Source organism: Dasypus novemcinctus, chromosome 8, assembly GCF_030445035.2.
Source record: "Dasypus novemcinctus isolate mDasNov1 chromosome 8, mDasNov1.1.hap2, whole genome shotgun sequence".
NCBI lineage: Eukaryota > Metazoa > Chordata > Mammalia > Cingulata > Dasypodidae > Dasypus > Dasypus novemcinctus.
Window position 1 is genome coordinate 29,251,092 of NC_080680.1, and position 24,008 is coordinate 29,275,099.

The 24,008-nt window shown below is 40.0% G+C and overlaps 1 protein-coding gene across 9 annotated transcripts in view; it reads right to left on the reverse strand.

Moving 5' to 3' along the window:
• The window catches only part of TLE4 (TLE family member 4, transcriptional corepressor), a 145,323-nt gene extending 121,640 nt beyond the window's left edge, over window positions 1-23,683 (reverse strand). For 3 of the 9 annotated variants that reach the window (XM_058301615.2, XM_058301613.2, XM_058301612.2), the window contains exons 1-4: window positions 22,270-22,507; window positions 21,853-21,950; window positions 20,693-20,756; window positions 19,492-19,536 (exon numbers count right to left, since the gene is read on the reverse strand). In XM_058301615.2, coding sequence (XP_058157598.1) covers window positions 19,492-19,536; window positions 20,693-20,756; window positions 21,853-21,950; window positions 22,270-22,308 — 246 coding nt within the window. In that variant the 5' untranslated portion in view covers window positions 22,309-22,507. Of the gene's footprint in view, window positions 1-19,491; window positions 19,537-20,692; window positions 20,757-21,852; window positions 21,951-22,130; window positions 22,508-22,819 lie in introns of those variants that run through there. The other 6 variants (XM_058301609.2, XM_058301610.2, XM_058301614.2 and 3 more) reach the window with 6 other exon arrangements.
• Between the last annotated feature and the right edge of the window lie 325 nt (window positions 23,684-24,008).

Here is a 24,008-nt window from a genome sequence, read left to right on the forward strand (position 1 = left end):
AAAAAAAAGCAGTGTCTGCACAAGAAGAAGCTGGAGAAGGAGATGCAGAGGAGCCTAATGGACAGAGATTACTTCCACCAAGGTTAGACCACTCAGGAGACTGAGGACTGCACTACTCCTGGCTAGTAATCTAAAATATGGGGGTCGGAGTGCTAATGAAAATGATAGCCATTCACACTGTCCTTATCATTTATGGAGAGCTTCCCCTGTGTCCCATATTTCACTTACTGCTGAAAACAATTTTAAGAGGATTAATTTTGTCTCCATTCTATAGATAAAGAAAAAGAAGAGAGAAAGTAGTCAAGTCATTCTCCACACTCAGATTAGCTAGAAGAGAAGCAAATGCAGGAGTCAACTGGCAGTAGACTCCAGGAGACCTGAGGACTGGGTGTCGGAGGGAAAGGTATAATCACCTGCCTGGGTTTTTGGCTGGAGAAATTGGATAGATGATCCTGAACTTAGGGATCACTGAATCAAGGCAGGCTTGTGAAGGAGGAGGCTGTCATTTTGGGACATGGTGAGTTTAAAATGCCTGTGAAACATTCAAGGAAAATGAAGACAAGAATGTTAGATACCATGGTCTCAGAGAGGTCTGGGCTGGAGAAAAAAAATGGCTTCATCTACTTAGAATGATGTGTACTACAGAAAGGGTAAATAAAACAGGCAAAAAAGAGAATGGAGTCATGTTGGAATTATTGGTGGGATTTCTAGAAGAAGAGCATGTAAAGAAGGACCCAATACCAAAAGATATAAAAGTGTGTACCCTAAGGCCATAAAAGCCAGTTAAGGGAGTCAAGAAGGCTGCAGGTGCCAGCCAGGAGACAATGAAGAACTGATGAAGAGAGATGACAACAGCAACATCAAGAAAAGGAGACATGCTGCAAGGAGAGAATCAGCAGCACAACTAAGCATCTTGAACAACAAGAGGAATTAAGAAATACGTAATTCCAAAGCCAGGATATTGTGCTACCATTCATTAACATAGTGAAGTCACAAGGAAGGTTTAGGTCTGTTTATGAGGGCAGAGCTGCAGAAAGGCAACTGAAGAATTCAGACTCAAGTGACAAAACTTTGCGGAAAACACACCATACTGTGAAATGATCCAACTATGGAGTTTCAAATCCCAGGTTGACCCTAATTACTAATCCAGCTGAACTGTGACTTTAAGCAAACACTAGAGCTATTCAGGGCTCCATTTCTACACTATGAAATGGGAAGTATAATAGTTACCCCATCACTGGTTGGCAGAGGTATTTATGAGTTATGAATAAAATCCATTAAGGTAAGTAGCTCTGCTCTAAATCAGGATTGAAATTAGATAGTGCTACAAATTGAGTAGGCATACTGTACAATTCAAGCTTAGGGCTCTTCCTGTCTTTCAATTAAGAGAGCTTCCCATCGGAGGGCCCATAGGAGGCTGGGACAGGTCTAAGGTGTGTGTGTGTGGTGGGGGAAGTAGATCATAACAGGCTTGCTGGCACAGTTAACATAAGACAGTGCCTCCCAACTGACTGCAAGGAGGAATGAGACCAAAGAACTGGCCCCAGGAATTCTGCCATTCCTCCACTTTCTTGCACCTTGACCCAAAAGAGTCATTCTCAGTATTTATATTTCACTACCGACAATAGATCTCTCTTCCATCTTTTCTTGGAAAACAGATACTTACACTCAATGCAGTAGAGTTTATATATAGTAGTAAAGACAAAACTAATATGAGGTTGAGGATTGGGGATAGAGAAGAGGTCAGGCCTATTAGCAAAGCTTCTTTGATAATAACATAGTCTTGCAATTTAAGACTACATAATAACAGTTATGTGAGACTTACTGAAATATGTTCTTTCCATTAGGTTAGGGGTTCTTAACAAGGGGTCCATGAGCTTTAAATTAAATTCAAAACAGCATTATTCTTGTGGGGACATGTTGGTGCAGGTATAATATATTTATTAAATAATACACAGTATAGTGTGGACTTAGTAAGGAGTCTGTGGTTTTCACCTAACTGGCAAAGGGGTCTGTGGAACAAAAAAAGTTAAGAATCCCAGCATTACATAGATGTGATAAATGAAACTAAAAATTTTCTAAAACAAATTATTGAGAAGAATTTAGAAATATGCAGAAGAAACAAACCAGTTTTGCATTAACCCAAGCACAAACTGTAATGCCCTGTATAGCTTCCTACTTGAGAAACTGTGTCAACTATCTTGATTTAATTTATAATTTTGTACATATCCATACTACCTTGAACTTGATCTTGCCTTTACATTTACTTTTTAAGTTACACATTCCTTTCTTTTATGAACTTCAATTTCCGTCTATTTTTAACTCATAAAGCAACACTGCTAAGCCCTTTGATGAATGCAAATCTTCTAAAGCAGTGCTGATAGTAGGGGGTCCCCAATAGCAACAAGATAAGGAGCTTGTGCCAGAATGTAAGTCAATTATATCACTGAGCACACCGTTTGGTTCTGCTATTGGTTTCTGTTTTGTTTTTAATAAGACTTTCTCAATGAAGGAAGCAGTGCATATTCTGGTGCAAGCTCCTTATCTCATTGTCCACCTGAAAAAATAGTTCCCAGACCTACATCACCTGTATGTGGACCACTCTTTAAGTTGCACTGTTCTAAAGCAACACTCAGAAACAGCAATTTCTTATTGCCTTGAATTTTTTTTATTCCCTCCCCCTTGCAGCTTGCTTGCTGCCTGCTCTGTGTCCATTTGCTATGCACTCTTCTGTGTTTTTACTTGTCTCCTTTTTTTTGCTGCCTCACCTTGCAGAATCAGCTCTCTGCAGCACTTGCAGGCCAGTGGCACTCCGAGGCACATGGGCCGATGCCTCTCTGCAGCGTGCTGGTGAGCCTGCCTTCACAAGGAGGCCCCCAGATGCAAACCCAGGGCCTCCCATATGGTAAACGGGAGCCCAACTGATTGAGCCACAGCTGCTTCCCTATTGCCTTGAATTTTAAAATCGGCAAAAGATGTATTCCTTCACAGCTTTAAAGAATTCCAACACAGTCCTAATAAAGGGGGCATTCCTTCATTTCCTGCCTGGTGTAGTTAGAGAAGCATCCACACAGTTATAAAACTACTAAGCTACTAAAGAGAAACTGTAGGCCTTCTGATACCACTTCCCAGGGGTCTTCCCACTAGATTATGTTGCCTGCTAGTGTGATGCTATGCTGAAATAAAGGGCCACACATTACATACAGGGTTTTCTTATTTCTAAAAACTACCACCAAACAATAAGGTTAAAAAGCATAACAAATGTTACAGCTTAAATACGCTTATGCCTCTTCCATAACAAAATATATCTCTAGACTGGAGTTTTGCTTGCTTTAACTTATGTTTAATAAATTTCCTGCCGAGAAAGCACCCACATAAGAAATCAAATTTTTTAAAAATGTACTTCATTCTTTTTGTTCATTTACCCCAAAATACTGTTCAGAAATGAGAGGTTAATAATATGAGCAGGGTAACTGTTGAGACACACACAAAAAAGAGGCAGATATGAAAGTGTAAGTACCTATTGGTATGGGATCTGAGTAAGCAAGAGAGGAAAACAAAAAACATCCCTCTTCTCTGTAGCAATGTAACAGCCCACAAGCCACCAACTGGAGCTCAGACATGATACATAAAGGAAATTACTATTAAACACTTCAATTTGCCAAAATTGTTCCAGAAACGCATGACTCTGGAACTTAAGTAATAAGAGTTTATTCAGATACTACACTACACATCAATCTTAACATTCAAGTATCACATGGCCTCTCACGTACTACAGAAATTATACCATGGAAATAACACATAATCTAAACAAAAGAAATTTGAGATACTATAGTTCCTTGCTACTTAAAGTGTGATCAGCAGACCAGCAGCACTGGCATAATCTGGGAGCTTGCTAGAAATGGAAAAGCTCAGGCCCTAATCCAGGTTTGTGGAATCAGATCCTGGTTTTAATATGATTCCCAGTGATTTGCATGCACATTAAAGTTTGAGAAGCAATACTCTAAGCCACTGGTTCTCAGCCCTCCTGCACATTAGAATCACCCCAGGAGCTTTTAGAAAAATACGGTTGCTCGGGTCCCACCTCCAGATTAGAGGGCCCAGGAACGAGCATTTTATAACAACTACTGATCCAGTTTGATCCTCTCATTGTATGGATGAGAACTGAGATTCGGAAAAGTTAAATACCAATGTCACAGGAAATTACCAGCTGAATTAAAACTAGATTCTAAAAAAAGAGTTAAGTCTTGCCTATTGAAAAAAAAAAAAGAAAAAGTGAAGAAACCAATAAGTCAAAGTTAATTTTCTCCTATATTTTTATTGTACTATAAGATTTAATTTTCTCCTATATTTTTATTGTACTTTAAAAAGAAATTGATGGAAACGGATGTGACTCAACCAATTGGGCTCCCATCTACCACACAGGAGTTCCAGGGTTCGATGCCCAGGGCCTCCTGATGAGGGCAAGCTGGCCCATGAAGAGTGCTGGCCCACACCGGAATGCCGCCCCACACAGAGTGTCCCTGTGTGGGAAAGCCGCCCAACATGGGAAAGCTGCCACGCGCAGGTAGTGCCGGCTGATGCTGAGAGCTGGCACAGCAAGATGATGCAACAAGAGACACAGAGGATAGAAAATAAAAAGACATAGTAGAACAGGGAGCTGAGGTGGCACAAGAGAGTAACCAACCGCCTCTCTCCCACTCCAGAAAAGTCCCAGAATTGGCTCCTGGAGCCACCTAATGAGAATACAAACAGACATAGAAGAACACACAGTGAATGGACAGAGAGAGCAGACAACAGGGGGGAATGGGGGATGGGGGGAATAAATAAAAATAAATCTTTTTTAAAAATTGAATACAAAATATAAATAATTTTTTTAAAAAAAGATAAAAAGGAAATTGAAACTATTTTTCTCTGAAGGGGAAAATAAATCTCCGTCAGTCACAGCACACGTATGGCCTTTTCCTGGGGCGGTAGTTAGATCAGAGTGGTGGAGTCATGGGTGATTTTTTTCCTTTCTAAAAGTTTCTTTAATGTGAACACATTACCTTTTCAGCAAAAAAAAAGCATTCAAAAACCCCCTTTTAAGGACCTTAATTTAACATAGAAAAGTCCAAAAGCAAGGATAATTTCTATTTCTGATTATGAGAGTTTCCAGCAACAAAGAACTAATAAATATACCAAAGGCAAGAAAATTTTGCCACAAGTGCAGACCCATTCAAAACTTCTTTTGGTGGCTGATGATTATATCATTACACTCAAAATGCCCATAAATTAGCACTAGATACATGGAAGTGTGGGGAGAAGGTGTGCGAGCAGAATGAAGGAAATTAAAAGCTGTGGTCAGATTAAAAAAAAAAAAAGCAAACCCATAAAGCAACGTATGTTTCTGACAGTTGAAACAGACTGCATGACAGACAGCAAAACCACATTTCCGCAGACTTTTTTTTTTTTTTTGGAATGGATCTGTGGCTTTATGCCACTAAGCAATATTTTGGTTTACCAAAATGTACCCTATGGCCTTTTTAATTTCATGTTTACTTAGCTTTCCTTGCTATCACTGCTGTTCTCACTCAACTATAATAGTTTGAGACAAGTGTCTGAAAGGAAAAAATTTTAAATACAGAATATGCCTCACAGAAGAGAATCAACCCCCATACCTATAATTCACACTAACTAAAGTATCTATTATAATTTTGGTGTTTAGTTCATTAAGGACATAATGAACAATGGAAATAATTATTTCTTTTGAAACACTGTCCTTTCTCAAGATCAAGACAATTATAGTCTCAACCTCATGTTAACATGAAATTTCTCAACACCAAAATGATATAGGATCACTGACCTATCCAATAGTTATTGGTCAAATAATTCAAGAATTATAAAGAAACAGAAGAAGAAGAAAAAAAAAGAGTACCTCAAACAAACGGTTTGGATGGCTGATAATCTAGAGAGTTCTGTACCTATTTTTAATGTTTAAAAAAGGGCCTTTAAAGAAGAAAAAGGCAAAAATCAAATAATTTGCAAACTCCCACTATTATGTCTATAAATATAATGGAAATAATCGAACAAAATTATTAACAGAAACATAACACTCTTTCTCCTACACCCACCCAAAGGTCAAACACTTTCCTTAAAATGAAAAGTCCCTAAACCACTGCTCACAATGGGCTGCTTGGCAAAGGCCACTGTAGTCTAGACATAGAATACAGGTATGAACAGAGAAGTCTTGCTGAGAAACAATGTTTGAGGTTCTTGGCAGGAGCACAGATTTACAGGGAAAGAGGAAAGGAAGGTCTTGATAAGAGGTAAAAAGAAGCAAAACATTCACCTTCATTCAATCTTCCTTCTATCACTCCCTCCTCCCAAGGCACCTCACCCCCAACATAATCAAAACCAAGTATACCTCCTTCAAAATCTCTTTATTAGTGGTACCATGATTCAGCCCATTTTCAGACGTAAAAGTCCTAGGGCCTTTCCTCTATGCATTTTCACACCTCTCACCTTTCACACCTCTCAGACAATGAACTCCCACATCTAGGTCTCTTTCCAGTACGGTTGCCCGCCTAGTTCATACCTCATCTCCTCAACCCTGTCCCTCTCCATTCAAAAATCATTTCCACCAACACTTGGGGAATGAGTTCAAGTAAAACCTAAGTTCACTGATCAGTGCCCATGCATTCAAAAATAACAGACTCAGGGGCTACTTAGAAAAATCAAGGTTCCATTTTGTTTATTACAGTGTGCTCAGGACTGGACAAAGACAAGTATAGTGTACTCTGACCTAATCAAAACACTAAGTGAAAAGGCAGGAAGACTATTCTTGCATTAAGATCTACCCTGAGGCCTTACCTGAGGAGGGTCATGACAGTCAAGGTATCAAGTGGAATTCTCAGACCGCCCAGTCTATCACATATACCTTCCTACTAATCAGACCAGTATACCAGGAGAATGGCTGAAATGACCAAGAATGTTCAGCCTGGATAAAAGAAGGCTAATGAAGGACAACACTTTTGAAAAACTTAGCTAGAAAAGGACTAAAACTAATTCCTATGTGCCTGAATGGGTTGCCAGGACAAATGGGCCTCACTTAAAACAAGAAATGTCTGTTAGTTCAATACTTTCAATGAAAAAGTATTCTGCCTTGTACAGTCACAGCACTAAAGATCTGGATGGTTCCAGTGGAAATCAAGCACCCAATAAGAAGCTGGCCCTTGCCACCCAGAAAGTCTGTCATCCTCCCGTTAGGAAAAAGATGATTATAAAAGACCATGTAACATCTCCATTCAAATTATGAAATAAGAACCCATTGCCACTGATTATCATCATGGTAAAGAGGGTGGGAAAACTTGAAAAGACAAGTATGGTTTGGAGGGTTCTCTCAAACTGACTTAACTAGAGAAGACAGACAAGGCTGATACTTGAACTATCTCTACTCAAAAAGGTAATCAAAACTCCCACACCCATAAGCCTCCTTCTCTCGGCCATAAAAAGGCAACAGAAAAACTTTCTTCTCTCTGGAGAAGAGTTTCCCAACCAGCGCTATTGACATTATGGACCAGATAATTCTTTCTTGGGGGCAAGGGGCAGTGGGAGGAATGTCCTATGCATTACAGGATGTTCACCAACATCCCTGGGCCTCTGCACACTAGATACACATAGCAAATCCCCATGTTGTGTCAACCAGAAATGTCCAGAGATTGGCAAATATCCTCTTAGGGAAACAATCATTCCAATTGGAGACCACTACTCTAGAGCAGTAGTTCTCACATACTTTAAGTTTGTGTCCCCTGACTTCTCCCATGAAACAACACACACAATTCTGCAACTAGTTTCAAGGACTAAGTGGATCCTCTAAGTCTTAGCCAAGGACCCCCTTCCCACCCCAGGCAGGTACGGTACTCAATGTATTTTCAGTCTCTAGACATCCCCATATTGTTATAAAGGAAGGTACTATACCTATTTTAAAGACCTCATAGCCAAAACTACAAAAATATCTTGAGGTCTGTGGTCACCAGGCCATAAACGCAAATGAGAGGTAGAATCTGTGATAAAAGGTAAACCAATGGGTTCACTAACCATTAACACACAACACACACACACACGAATGTTATTTTTTCCTAAAGACTGATGCTATTTCCAACTGATTTACAGATAAAATAAAAAAGTATTCCTTCTTCCTTCCACTGCGTTATATAGCTAGTGAAGCAGTCTGACTACCCATGCAGAGAGATGCAGAGCAAGACTGAAAGAGACTCTTCAGTTAATGAGATGGGTGCCCCTCCATGCATTTCTCAATATGAACTGGGGGGGGGGGGGGGGGGGAAGGGGCAAAGAACTTGCTGATTTGAGAATCTAAACATCATTCTTGTAATACAGATATATGCCCAAAAGGAGACCCATTAAGTATTTGTAACATTTACACTCACTGTGTACTGGAACACAACAGGAAGCTATCTACCTGCATTTTACGAAGACAAGAAAAAAGCTTACCATATTAATGGTCACTAACTAGACAGGTATCGCATGTGATTAAGACATGGGCTCTGAAGCCTGAATGACTGGGTTTGAATCCCATCTCTGCAACTTAAACAGTTGTAAAACGTTGGACAAATTATTTAGCTTCTCTCTACCTAGTTATCTCATACAAAATGATAATAATTAGACCCCTTCTTCAAAGGGTTAAGAATCAAACGAACAAATACATCAGAAGCACTTAAGAGTACCACCTGCTATACAGCAGGTACTTTACAAATGTTAGTTGCTATTTTTGTCACTAATACTCGCCAAAGATACACATATGGAAAATCTGTAACTACATGTAGTCACTGATAGATTACATCAGCCAGAAGTACTGGGAAGATGTGGCCATGCCTAGGAAAAAAAGCAACAGAGCCCATAATTGTAGGTTGTAGAATATTTAACAATATTAAGGTTTTTTTAGCTGTCTATAGTAGCCTAACATTGCTCAAAGTGAGGCCCTTCAAAGAAAATAAAACGTTAATATTTCCTCTTAAATAAAATTGATTCTAAGCCTTAACTGACTGAAATGGACTGCTTCTGGTGACAAAGCAATGAAATTAGGGATAATCTTTTGCTAATGCTGGCCACCTTTTAAATCAAATATTAGAACTGAAAGATTATCTTAAAAATTAATCATTGGGTAAAGAATCTAATCCTAAATTTGAAAAATGCCCAATAACTGGCTCTGGTAGAGTGCGATGAGAACTCCGATCCCTTGATTGTTTATCTAGGACTTTTTTTGCGGATCAATAAGCTGTGTCCTCCCAAAGAGCGTTGAAAAAAAAAAACATATCTAGCTAGGTGGCTGATACTCCAAAAGGAGAATGCTGCAGGAAATGCAATGAAATGAAAAGTTAAACTATTCCTTTAGCAGCTCCATCATTCATTCATTCATTCATTCACTCACTGTATTATGTTCCAAGCATTGTTTCAGGCACTAGGGGTGCAGCCATGAGCAAAATACACACTTCCATTTTGGAACTTACACTTCAGTAAATCTCTACTGTGTCCTTGTTTATGAGTTCAAAAAGGCCAAGATTAAAAATTTCTCCCTTCTTTTATTTACCTATTAACTTTTATAAACCACACTGAAAAAAGTCCAAACCCTTCCTAAATAACAGTCACCTGATAGGACAATGTTAAGAGACCCCTGGGGACCCAAGACCTTTATCTCCATGTAAGCCACAGTTTACAGATATGCTTCACTCTGAGTGTTCCAAGGTAAACCTTAGCTAGAGAAACTGACATCTCTGTTAGATTCTGGAAGGGTAATTCACCCCAGGAGCTAACTGTCAAACAGGCAATAAACTACTACATATCCCATTAGCACATATTTTGGAGAAAATGACTAGATCACATTTAATTCATACAAGTTCAGAAGTTTTAAAATTAAAATTTTTAATACATGCCAAAGAGAAAAGTACAAGAAGTATAAAAATGACTCCCTTTAAAGAAGCACTGGTGTGTGTGTGTATATATATATATATATATATATATATATATATATATATATATATATATGAGACATGTTTTATAATAACCATTCTAGTTCTGTATCAACTTTACTCCAGCATAAATGCTGGCCCTAAAAAGTCAGTGAATTCTGAAGCATTCACTGCTGTGGCTTTGTCATTTAACATCTGAGTCTCATTTTACACATACACAGGATAGGAGGAATGCTTTATCAACATCAGTGGGGCTTTCAATTTTATAGAAAGTATTATATAAATATGGATTTCTACTCCTAACTTCATTAGGTAATAGGGGGAGGGTTGGTAGCACATGCTAGTAGTAGAGCATTACACATCCAGTATTTGGAATAAGGCAGACATATCTACCATACCAGTGACAACCACCAAATTCAAACCCAGATCTATTTTACTGGCTGTTGATCTCAAGCAATTTATTTACTCTCTCTGTGCCTCAGTCTCCTCATGTGTAAAATGGAAGAACAATAATATTATAATCTCACAGGTTGTTATGAGAATAAGTAAAACATTACCTCATGAAAAGCTCTCTAAAATGTTATGATTATTACTATATCAATAACATAACCTCTCCATTAATAAAAAACTAATTTATCTTCAAGAACTAGAAGCCTAAGAAAAGAACTAGAAGCCTAAGTTTTTACTGATTTGAAGGCAAATTAGCCAACCACACCAGCTTAGTTAAGATGAGTGTCCCCCACTCACTCGAACTACATGCACTATCTCTTTAAAAGTAAAATAATTCTTCAGCTACACACTGACTACTGATGCAATCATGTTCAAACTAAATTTTAAATTCAGTTAGAAAAGCTTCGTGTTTTCATCTTGGAAAAGGCAGACTCAATATGCTAAATACATCTTTTCTACTTTATCCTAATTCATTCCTGAAAGGCACACCAAATTCAGCTTCTTTTACTTCCTCTTTCCCATGTCATTTTTCCACAACCTTTTTTTAACTAGTAAGCAACACTGGCCTAAGTATGCTTGGAGGCTCAGCATTTATCTACCCATGTACCCCAAACATGCCCCAAAACATTAAATTACACATATTCATAGCTGGCTCTATTTGAATGCAAATACTTCCTCACTCACAAAAATATTTCATAAATAACTGCTATGTGACAGAGCACAGTTCTTAGCACCAGGGATACAACAGAGAATAATACAAGTCCGTGGGCTGATAGAACTTATATTGTAGTGGAGGGGAGAAACTGTTAAACAGGCAGTATATCTCTAATAGAGTGTGTAGTATAGATACTCTGGTGTGTTTCTATAGTATACTTTAAGAATACTGGAAGAGGCAGTTTTCTTAAGTGTTTTTATAATAGTAGATCTTGGCTTTATATTTTAATTTGCTTATCCTAAATTCCGTGTGGGCAGGAATAGGCACCGGAAAGGTCCAGTGGAGGAGAGGGAGTGTCTGTACTCAAATATAAACACACAGATGGGATCTCTAGCTAGAGATGACATTGTAACACCTCTTGGACTGCCAGTATCACCATGCTCCTCATGTTACATAAAGCCAAGAGAAGAGCATCACCAAAACAAGCAAGGTTATTTGCTCTTTGGAAGCAGCTGGTCAGTGAGGGGAGTCCCAGAAGGGAAGTCGAGAAACTTACTACTTTCTCTTCTGCTGGTGACTCTCACTATGCAACCTCAAGCGCGCACGCTAGCCAACCTCTGTGAACTCTGGTATCCCCACCTGCATGCTGATCCTCTCTTACAGTGACACTGGACTAGTCTCTTAAGCCCTTAAGCCTCAAAGTCATCTGTTAAAGGAGGCCAGTGGAATGACACTGCTTGGCAAACTGTCAGGTACTCCACTGACAGTAGCTATTTAAATACATGGAGACGAGCTAGCTACCTGCTTTACAGAACAAAGATTAAGGAAAACACATAAAACGTTAAGCTCTCTGAAAAGAAGGGTGTTATGGAGAACTAATGCTTGTTATTTTCTACTATTACTATTTTTTCCATTTATATTTCCTTTCATTTTCCAATCCTTTAATCAAGAATAATCCAGTCTCTCAGAGGCACAATACATAGTTAGAAAATAGGAAAGAGCAGAATCCTAATTAAAAGTGAAATAACTTTGCTAAGAAAGCAGAAAGTATCTATCTTCCATCCCTCAACACCTCCCTCACCTAATCTGCTGTCAGCAAGAGGTCCCTGCAGGGGTCCAAGCTATCCATGGGGCAGCTCAGGTTACAGAAGGGCTTAGCCTGTGGGAGGAAAGCAGCTATCTTTCTATCTGTGAAATGCAGAAATGCCCTCCTTGTTACAAATCTGGAAGGATCTGTAGGCAAAATCCTCAAAAATGCTGATGACTAGATGACCCACTCGCTAGAGGACAGAGTACTAAGGGGCATCCCAGAGCATTTCTCTTCTCCTTTTTTAACATCCTAGCTAACAAAATCCACTCCAGGCCCTTCTGTCATCCCGAGTGAAATACTGGTTATACCCTACAACTCTCTGAAGAAAAGTTTTGGCTCAGTGGCATAGAAAGCCTAAGACTGGCTTGGCAGAAACGCTACTTCGATTCCAATGAAAATAAAGAGGGTATACAGATGTATGTTGATAAAGGCCAACAATTCCTCTATATTACAGGCATAAAGCAACTACCCTGATAGCTGTTACTAAGGCAAAGTCAAAACAATACCTTCACTTCTGACTGAAATGAGGTCCTTCCTCCTTAAGGAAGAGTAATAATTTCATAACTCTGTTTGCAATGTGCTTACTTTGAACAAGTCCTAAGACTTGCAAACTGTGTTATCACCATCAGTGTAAATACTCAGTTGTCTAAAAATGCTGCCTTCTGCTTCTCTCCAACAACCTAGCTTCCAAAGTCGATGATAACTTAGCCACTGGTTCTGCTGCCACTGCTAAAGGGCTGGAGAGGTTTTAGAAGAGGGGGAGCCGGGGAGGAGAGGATCAAGGCTGCCTTCTAAAAATCACTTCCCTTTCACTCTCTCAGCTGCCACTAAATACATCATTGCTTTCTAAAAGTGATAAATCAGACTGTGAGGTCACATCAAAGAAAGCAAAAAATTTTCTCATTAAAAACAAACACAAAAACTTCTAAATGCACATGCTTAACATTTAATTCTCAACTAGCTTTTACTATTCTATTTGATAGTACAAAAAGAAAAGGGGGAAAACAAAGGTAAAATTCTATAAGGAAACACATGATGAAGAAGAATGTGAAGAACAGACTGGTTGCCTGTACTAGCTCCTTCACTGAGGTTGTAACAGCACCTAAAGCAGCACGCATCTCATTCATCCATTCCATTAAATTCAACCAGCTCAAATGATACCTAGGATACAAAAACTTTGCCTGTCACTTTAATAAAATTAAACAACATCCAGTGGGGACTGAGGGGCAGTGAGAAGGAAATATCCCTTTGAATGCTGCAAAGCAAATCTTATAACAGCAAGAGCAAAACATCTGCCGTCATTTAAAAGTTTGAGTTGTATGTGATTTCCTGCATCTAAGAAACTCTTTCTGAACTATAAAGAGGTCACAAAACATCATCTTTTCCCCTCCTAGTTTCCCCTTTCAAAACCCACAAGATGGTGATTTACAAACAGCCCCCTGTCTTTAGGCATAGTTTTTGAAACTGCAAAAGGAAAGATAAAAGGTTAACTGGAAGAGCAAGTTTGTAAACAAATGTGAAAGAGGTTGTCTAGGGAAGAAGCAAATTCCATCTTGATAGGCAAGTAGCTCTCTCCTAGCCGCTTTACCTGGGAGAATCTGAGAAAGCCATCCTTCACCCTTGCACCCATTGAAAGCTGACTGAATGGTGAGCTGTAGAGAAACCCCGGATACTCTGTTTATGAACCTCAAGTTCAGGGAAAACACAAAGACAATCCAGTCCCATCCTTCCAGGGGTTCTTCATTCCAGGAATGAGCTGAGGCCTGAATTTCTACCACAAGGCAGACCCATCTCTCAGCAGAGTCCATATGTCCCCACCCCAACACCCTATTCCCTCACCCACGTGTAAAAGTCCTGGATCCACCACCCATTAGTTTTATCATCTCTTGCAGATCTGATCCCATTTAATCATCTTTTGATTGGACATAAACCCTTTCTTAGGATCACAGAGAGTATTAGAGGAAAAAATTTTGGGCATGTGCCCTCATCAGTGGTAAGTACATGCCGGATAAACAATAAATGTTCTAATTCCACTCCACAGTCACTGCTTTAGGTGGAAAATCTACAGATATCCTCCTATGGTATCTCAAAAAAAGGACAAAATTTCAGAACTCAAAAAATAATCATGTGAGAATGGCAATAAATAGGGGGATCCCAGGGTATACAGAAGACACTCCTAATCCATATTTATACATATGTACTGCTGACAGGTTAAATTTTGTCCTCCAGATCTGCTTCACTTACACATCCTGCAACAAGTAAAAAGCTCAATGGGTCCTACATCAAGCTCTAAGGCCGTGCCACATGATATCACCTGCCCTAATGAAAGAACACTCTGACAGTTTTGGAAACAACATAATTTAAAATCTACACACATCTAGATTTACTAAACAGAAGCGAAATTGGCCTTCACATCCCAAAATGTCCAAATCAGAAAGGCAGAGGAAAAAAAAGAAAAACTAGTCAATTAATATTAATTACAGAATACTATCATTGGGTAAATCTTAAATTAGAAAAGGTAGCTTTAAATCCTAAGTAAAAACACAAACAACCCCCACCACCATGCCTTCTAATAGTATCTGCAGTTTTTGTACAGCCAGACATCAAAATTCCACTTGTAATTGCTCTCTGAGATTTTCTAGTCCATTAATGACAAACCACTGTTCATCCCCTCTAGATTAGTATTTCCCAATGTCTATAAAGCACAAGAAAGTTGTTGGAAAAATTTTGATTTATTAGTTACTTTCAGCTAGAACATCCCACCTTTGATTTGTTTCATTAGTATACAAGGGTTCAATCATATCCATTTCTGGAAAAAAAAAATTAAAATCACTATAAGAATGTAAGACAAGTTTTAGCCTACATATTCAAACTCCCTACTTCATCTATTCCTCTAAATCTTATACTGTATATAAGACAAAGGATGTGCAAGAAATTAGTACTATTCATTTAAAAAGTTGCTCTAAGGGAAATACGGTCTAAACAGAACTTTAAACAAATTGACTTCCACTGCAAGCATTATCCTCAAATAAATTTATTATACTCTAGAATCAAGTACACTCAAGGCTGAAATGTCATGCCAGTCACATATTACTTCAAACTCAATAAATCTCTTCTTACTCTCCAAATCCAAGGCAGCTTCCTAAAATAGTTCGCTAAAAAGCACCAACCTAATTAACAACAGCTTCCTCTGCTACAGTGGCCTTGATTTTACTTATTTACACATTAACTGCAGCCTCCTTTTGGCAAAGCCAGTCTGTTCTCTGTACCATGCCGAGCCTTTTATCTGCCCTGGACAGCATTTTCTCCAGCAGATGAAGTAGATGCCGATTGATTTGCTGTCGAGCATGGTAAATTAATAGCAACAAATTGCTGAGGGCCCGTCTCGCTGCTCCACCATGCTTCGGCAGTTTTGCTTTATTTGCTCCATGATGGGCAGCAGTCGGCCTCTTCAAGTCAATTTCTTCTTAACAACCTGCAATACTTTTCAATGGTGAAAATAGAGCTGTTCCTTGTAAGTCAGAAATCAATATCCTATTGCCCTTAGAAAATGCTAAACAAGCACTATTGGCAATCCACTTGGTACTAGAGGGTATCAGATATAATGCAAATCCATACTGCTTCCCTCCTTGTAGTTATTACAGTTTGCTAAAAGGTTCCTAATGTCATTTATCATCATTTACCATCGACCAGAAAGGCTATGATTATGATATCCTATCAGCTGGCAAGGCCCTTTCACGTCTATTCAATTAATATTTTAGCAGCACTCAAATGGTGGCTGCCCAAGTCTTATAATAAAATATACACGGCTTGCAATGAAATAGAAGTTTTCTTGTTTTGATTAAAATACATAGTTATACATATACACACACATATATACATACACATACACACACATATACAAACACACACACAGGTGAATGTGTAAGACTTCCTTCTTTTGGATGTTAAATGTTTTAGAATTCCAAAATTTCCCAATGATTTCCTAAAATTTAAATATTAAGTTCAATTTTTCTAGAAGCAAAGACAACTTCAGATTACAGACTATTAACTATGAAGAAGTCACAAGATTTTCTCATTCTCCCCTTTTCAAAATGTAGTATGTTCATGTCCATTTACAACTCCTATAGATTTAACTTACATATCTATTATTCCTAACGTACATGCAATGTTCACATTTTAAAGTAGTAAATGCTGGTATCTGATTAAATCAGGGAGGTCTTCTTTAATTATAGTACTACAGGTAAAGAATGGGAACAAGCAGCATTTAGCAATGATATCAACCATGCATCATCCCATTCTGCCCACGATTGCTGACCTATTTAGGAGAAGCCACACTGTATTTACAAAGAGGAACAATCAGCAAAAAAAAAGTAGCTGCTAAACAGCTAAGCCCTGGGCCAACTGCCCCATTCAAATACACAAAACAAAAAACCCACTCTTAGGAAATAAAAGCCAATGTTCTTTTTAAAAATCCCATTATGAAGATATCATAATGTAACATTTTCTAACCATGTCCCATTTGTCATCTTCACTTTTATACTGGGACTTAAGGGAGTGAGTGGCAAAGCATTAATTTATATTATAGCCTAGAACACTCCACCCCTAACTTTTCTGTTTTTTTACCCCTGCTTCATCTGGCTCAGTCTACTGATCCTACCAAAGATTACCAGAAATTAGATTCATATCTTATGCTCTAATTTCATGTCACGGTACCAAGTTCCCTTTTTAAAAAAAATAATCAACTAATTCTACCAGACTAATGCTATTTACTCAGTTACCAAAATTTAAATTAATTATGTTCTCAAACATAATTGTTAAAAATTGGCAACATTATGCAGGCTTAATTAAGATTAAATCCAATTTACTAAATGTACTTTAATTGGTACTAATTACATTAGCTTTCATTTCAGAATGACAAATTCCCCACAGGTTTCACTTTATAGTCCTCTATCAGAAGCAACACAGGGTGACTGATGATGAGCATCACAGTGAAAGGGGAGGGGGAACAATACCCACCCCCACCCTGTTTGCCACTGCTATCTGCTTTTACTCTTTTATCAATTTGCTAAGTCACCGAGTCATGACTCCATCACAGCCATCATTTTCTGTTTCAATGAAAAATTTCTCTAAAAATAAATACACTGGGGCTGGCAGCAGCCAAGAACAGGAGCATTAACCAAAAAATACACAAAGGTTTCAAATATCAGGGCCACCAATTACTACGGTACTTCCAAGGACTCCGGGGACTCCTACTCTCGAACCCTTCGAGACACAAATCTAATAAGTGAATAAGCCTAACCAGATCTTGAGAACTAGGCCCAATTATGCCTCAGGGCAACTTCCCTGCATTATTGCTGCTTTCCATTACAAGGGCATCCAGTGAGTGCATGTGGAAGAGAGGCTAAGAGGAACCAAGGCTGTCTGCCTAGAAAAACAAATAAAGACAGATATGCTTCTGTGCTTAAGGGGGGAAAAAAGAAAATATAATAAGTAGGTGGTTTGCAGGGCTGTCTGTATTTCATAATGTGATAAACTGCCCTCAGGATTCTTGATATGATTGAATTTAAAAAGCTAGAGAAAAAAAGGGAAAATGTACTCCATTCTCAATTTTAAATGGATGGCATTTTAGACCAGCTGGACATGAAGATGACAGAATTAGAGAGGAATAAAATGTGTAAAATTAAGGAATCTCACATACCCCCAAAAGAGAAATATATTCAGCCAAATACAAGCCATATATCGCAGAAACGTAGATAGTATAAGGAAATCTGGAAACCAAGTAGTTGGTAAACAAGATACAGAAGGAGGAAAAATGAGGGGACATTAATCATCTGGTTCAATCTTTAAAAAACACTCATTAATCTGGGGGGCGAGGGATAGATGCAGGACAAAAAAAGACATGTACAAGATCCAGACCTGAAAAGAAATGTAATGAGGATAATTAAACAATATCTCAAGTAATATATTCCTGTAAGGGAGAGTTAAGAGGAGTCCATCCATAAGCTTGAGTGGATTTTTAAGCAGGAGATTTTTACATTACTAATCTAAAGAGAAATGACAAAGATGCCAAAATAAGAATTTAATTTTCTTACATGACATTCAAATCCTACTATAAACTAACACTGACATAATCAAGTAACATACAGAGTAAAATAATATCTGAACTAAAACATCCTTAGTGTAATGACTCATTTTTTTCTAACCTTTTATTTTCAAATATTGTCCATCTGATTGCTTTCATTATCAAACAGTCACCTTTTAAAAATCTATTATCTGAATGTGGTCTGGGTACGTGGTGTATAACCATACCCAAAAAGCATTCCCATAAATAGTAAAAGCCTAATAATATGTGGTCATTTCATATTTTCTAAACTCAGAAAGTAATGACAACTACCTTGAATGTAAGAGACGAAAGACATTAAATTTCCCCTTCTCTTTTTCCTAGCAGGCAAGCATATACACCCTATTCTGATATGGCTGGTAGGACGTGAAATATTTTCACTAGATTAACTAGAAATAAATGTTTCCTACAGGAATTATTACTGCCAAACAATAGTCAGTGTATATATATAGATGCTATTTTTCTGTCTAGGAAACTTAAACCAAACAATTTTATTCAGTCTCTTACAAAAAAAGGCCTCTTGAGTCATACCTCTCAACACTTTCTGACTAATCGTTACCTTTTTCCTTTTTTGGGGGGGGGGGGGCTGAACTAATTGCTAGATTTCAAGACCCACTTTGAACCTCATCACACCCTTCTATCAGGCTCATTTAACTCTGTACAAATTTTGGTAGTAACCATTATAGTTCCTGGTAAGACCCAACTAAGTAGACTCAGGGGACCAGTACAAGGATTTTACATTAATTTCTTTTGTAGCTACAAAGATTTCATTTTGATCCTCCCTTCCTTACCCTCTATCCATTCTTCCACACCAAGTCAACTAAGACTCTATACAATTTAGTTTTACTTTTTAATATTTTTCAAGAAAAGTTCTTTCAGAAGACAACTTTGCAATATCCAAAATACATAAAGTAACTCTTTCAAAAGAAAAACAAGACATTCTAAAATTTAGCATGCTGGTTTTCAAAGTTTACAAAATTTAATATACACTCAGACTTTTAAAATCACATTTTTAAATGATTAAAATTAGAATTAATATGCAACAAAAGGGAACCAAACATGAAAAAACAGTACTCTATCCAGTAGTCTTATAATACAGGTACTCACAAAAATATGCAAATAAAACTGCAAATCTTACAATTTTCTTTTTAAAGTGCACAGTATTACTCTCGTTTAAAATGGTTATAAACAAATAATAACTTACCTGCTTGTGCATTTCTATATTCAACCCATAGGACATTTCATAATACTGTCAAAAAAGGAAAAGCAATTAAATTTGTGCCTTTCTTTAATCAAACAATTATCCTAATTTGTTCACAATGCCCCCAAGTGTACATTAAAAAAAAGCAAATATCCATAATACTTATGCCTCTAAATCAAGAGGAACACCCAACCGCTACCTTTAGCCTAATAAACTAGAAGCCACCTTAAACAGAGTGTAAATAACTCATAAAACTACAAAAAATTAAATTCAAAAATAGCATTCTTAACATCTTCAGTTGTCTTTACAAATCACAAGTTGATGCATTAAATAAAAAGCTGAAAATTCAGGGCCATTTGGACTCCCAATTTCTAGGCACAGAAGACTAATAGCAAAATCGTGTATCCAACGGATGCTAATGCTTTTAAAGAACTATTCAAAAAGATAGTGCTATTTCAGAGTTGTTTCTCATTTCTGGTGTCCTGCATGTATTCACACATTCAAAGGAAAAAGGCTTGATAGAAAATTAATTACTCTGGAGCCTTTATGAACAATAATACAAATATACTTCTGAAACAGCAAAATCTGATTTTTTTTTTTTTTAACATGACTAGTATAACTGGCATTATAGAAATTCTGGCAGGTCAGTTATACGGGAAACCACAACACTCCTCAAACCAATAGACCACCACAGAAATTGAAAATACACACTCACAAAGACACACAATAGTAGCATAAGGGAGGGGGGTAGAACTGAAAAGGGATCTGGAGTCTTTTTCTTATCCATCATTATTTAAAAGAAATAAAGCACATTAAAATCTTAACAGCAAACACAAAATTTTCTGGTTAAAACTGTTAGAGCACTAAAACAACAAGAACCACCAAAACAAAAACATTTCGCTTGTGACTCTAAACAAAACATAAATGAGGTTTTGTTTTGTTTTTTTCAAATTGTAAAAACAAAGCACAGAAAATCATACCCCATGCAACTGAACTTTTTGGGAAGCTACATCACAGCTAGTTGTCAAAGGCAAGTTATAACATCCTAGAATTACAGGTTGCTAATGGACACATTTCTACAACCTCAACTTCACTGGCACCACAACTGTGATCTATTCTCCAGCCTCCAGCAATTTATAACATAATCTTGCTTTCAGTATCCCAAACTAATAGGTACTTTGAATCTGTGACACAGTTTTCTTACCATGACATAATGCCGCTGCATCTCTGTCTTCTCACTGGCGAGTTTCTCACATTCCAGCTTCAGACTGTTCAAGACATAATGAAATCTAAGTAGAGTGCAGAACTTGACTAGCATCCTTCAAATGTAAATACACATTCCCTCCTCTAAATCATCAACAACAAACACCAAATCAGCAATCCAAAATACCATGGTCCTTCCTGAAGGGGGGGTGGTGATTGGAACCAGCCTGGACTTGCCCTTTCAGTGAAGATCAAATGTGTACGTGTATGTGTGTTTTAAGTTTTAAAGAAAAAACCTTTAGCCAATTTTTAATCCTGGAGTCTCAACCAGAAATGCACTAAATTTACTTCATGAAACAAGAACAAGAAAATAAACATCAATTATGTCTACATTATCCAAACACAAGTCCCCAAAACGGCACAAGGGAGTTTTTCTCTTTAATGTTCCACGAAGAGATTAATGAAAATATGAATCAAGCATGTCTTTTGAATGATGTCTTATTTTTTCCCTCCAAAATACATAGACAAGTTGAATACCACCACCCAGGGGCAAAGTGTTGATCTGGTTTGGTGCCTAGTTTTGGCTCCTGCATTTAAGAAATAAGAATTACACATCTTTTAAAAACTAACAAAAGAAAAATGTTTCAAAACCACACAAAGTCTAATAATGTCCCCTTAAAACAAAAAAATTTTTTTTTCTGTGTAAAAGTAATTAAATCGCTCACTAGTCACTCCCCAAGGTTCCCAGCTCTTGTTATTTCAGTGGAATGGCAGAGACAAGTGAGAAGGAATCAAAGCCCGGAGTAATAAAAAACCAAGGAAGTCAAGAGGCCCCTTCCATTCTCCTGGCCCCAATAAATCAATATGGAAAGTTTGGTCTCAGCGTTTTTCAAGTCTCCCCAGTTTCGACGGTTTTGCCGCCCCCTTTTTCCCTTTTTTTTTTTTTTTTAATTTATGGGAGGAGGAATAAATGCTTAATTTCTTTACACCTGCCTGAAAGAAAAAAGGCCATTACTTGCTTTTCGTGGAAAAAAAATAATAATACCTTTGCGGTGCCCCCCCCCCCCGCCAAAAAGGTGTGTTTGTGTGAGTATGGGGGGGGCGGTCTGTGGGTACAAGAGCTAAGCAAACAGGAGGATCAGCTAAAGTCAATATCATTACCTGTGGTACTGAGCCTGTAAAAACTGAAACTCTTCCTTAATCCGATCACAGGACTCGGAAATTGTAAATTTAAAAGGTTGAGCAGGCTGATGCGGTGCCTAAAGAACAACAATAAAATATTTCATTAGCACACATCACAGGCGAGGTAAAGAGATGGAGAAAACAGACCACATGGAGCTAGCCGGGGTGGGGGGTGGGGGTCGTCACGCAGCAAGGTAAAGAGCGATTAAAAACTCTCCTCCCGCCCCCTCCTCTCGCCCAACAGCCCAAGCACTGACTTGCGGGGTGGTCCCGGGCCCCGGCTTCCTCCCGCTCACAGCCCCGCGCGCTCCGGACCCCGCCGGTTCGAGACCCCGCTCCCTCCTAGCCAACGGCGAGCGCCGAGGGGCCAGCGCGCCGCGCCCACTCTCTCCGCACCCGGAATCGAAACTGCGCCGTCGGGGGGACTCGCGCCATGGTGTGGATCGGCGGCCAGGCCGGGGAAGGGCGGGAGCGGCGGGACGCGAAGGACACCCTCCCCGGCTCGCTCGCTCGCCCCCGGGGCCCGCGGCCGGCGGCCCGCACTCGCGAGCAGCAGCCGGACGAGCAGCGCCGCCGCCGAGGGCGCCCTCCCCGCCCCGGCGCGGAGTCGCGCCTCCTTCATCGCTTCCCCCCCGCCCCCCACCGCCCACCCCGGAGTCGCGGCGCGGGGACGACTACGGGCCCCGCGCGGCTTCCAAGGGCTTCAAAGACAACAATAAGAAAATGGCTACAACTCAATTGCTGTTCCGCACCCCCCCTCAGAGAGTGTGCCACCGCGCCCGGAGGGGGGCCGCTGATGGCGGGCGGACAGCTCCCGGAACGGGGCGCGGATTCCGGGCGGCTCTCCACGCCCCTCGGGCCAAGAGACACAACTCGGCGCGCAGGGGGGCGACGCGGGGAATCCCCGAGCGCCCGGCGAGCCCGCGCCCCCGCCGACCGCACTCACCGGGTGTCTGGTCTGCGGGTACATCTTGCTCAGGTCGCGAATCATCCAAACAGATTTAGTTGGCTGCGCTGGGCAGAGACGCGCGGCTCATTGGCTTTAATGGCCCCGAGGAGGAGGCGGCGGCGGCGGCGGCCGGGTACGAGGGGCGGCTCGGGCAGTCCCGGCCCCCGCCGGGTCTCGCGTGACGCGGGCGGCAGGAACGCGCGGCGGCGGCTGGGTCCCGGCGGCCGGGCCGCTCCGCATTCCCCGCGGGCGTCACTGGCCCGCCGCGGGCATTGTCCGGCGCGCGTCTCCCGCGGCAACGCTCCGCCGTTCGCTCCGCCGAGGCGCGTCCGCCGAGCCCGGCGCCGCGACCGCGCCGCTCAGCCGGCCGGAAAAGTGCGAGCTCCGCGCCCGCCTGCCCGCCGGCAGCGCCGCTCGCTTGCTCGGCGGCCCACTCCAAACTTTTTTTTTTTTGTCTTTTAATTGGTTGTTATTCCTCCGAATGAGTGATCTCTCTCTTCTTTCCGAAGAGCAAACACAAACTCCTTTGGTTCGGAAGAGGTCTTGGCGGTGCTTTTTGGTTTCTCTGGAGATTTTTTTCACTTCACAGCAACGATCTTTAAAAAGGCACCTTTTAGCTTCTTTTACCACATCTCATTTCCTTATTTTTCTTCCTTCCTGTTTTCTGGTCTTTTTTTTTAACCCCAAATTGAAGGGGATTATAAAAATAAAAGAGTGAAACGCTTGCGGCTTTTTTTTTTTTTAATTCTCTCCTTTCAAACTCTGCAAACACCACCTCAAGATATTATACAAGTGTGTGTGTGGGGGGGAAGCAGCCAACAGCCCAAACACCCGCTCAGAACAGCTCTAACAACACGCTCTGTGTAGGTGACTTCTTTGACCAAATTTAGCAGCAGCTAATCATTAACATTCTGATACATATTCACAATCTTCCGTGGAGGGGCCGCGGAGCATACCGGGAGATGGAGTCCACCCACGGCAACTGAGGGTGAAGATTCCGCCAAAATAACTACAATCTCCGACTTGCCACGCGACCGCTCCGGGGCGCTCTCCAAGTGCCCCTCCCACCCCCGCGCGGTGGGCGTCTCCAGCAACCAATCAGAGTTGGCTGAACATTAATCGCCGGTCTGTGTGTTACTGCCCATCATTTCGCCGCTGACAAATGGTGAGCCAGGAAGGCGGAGCC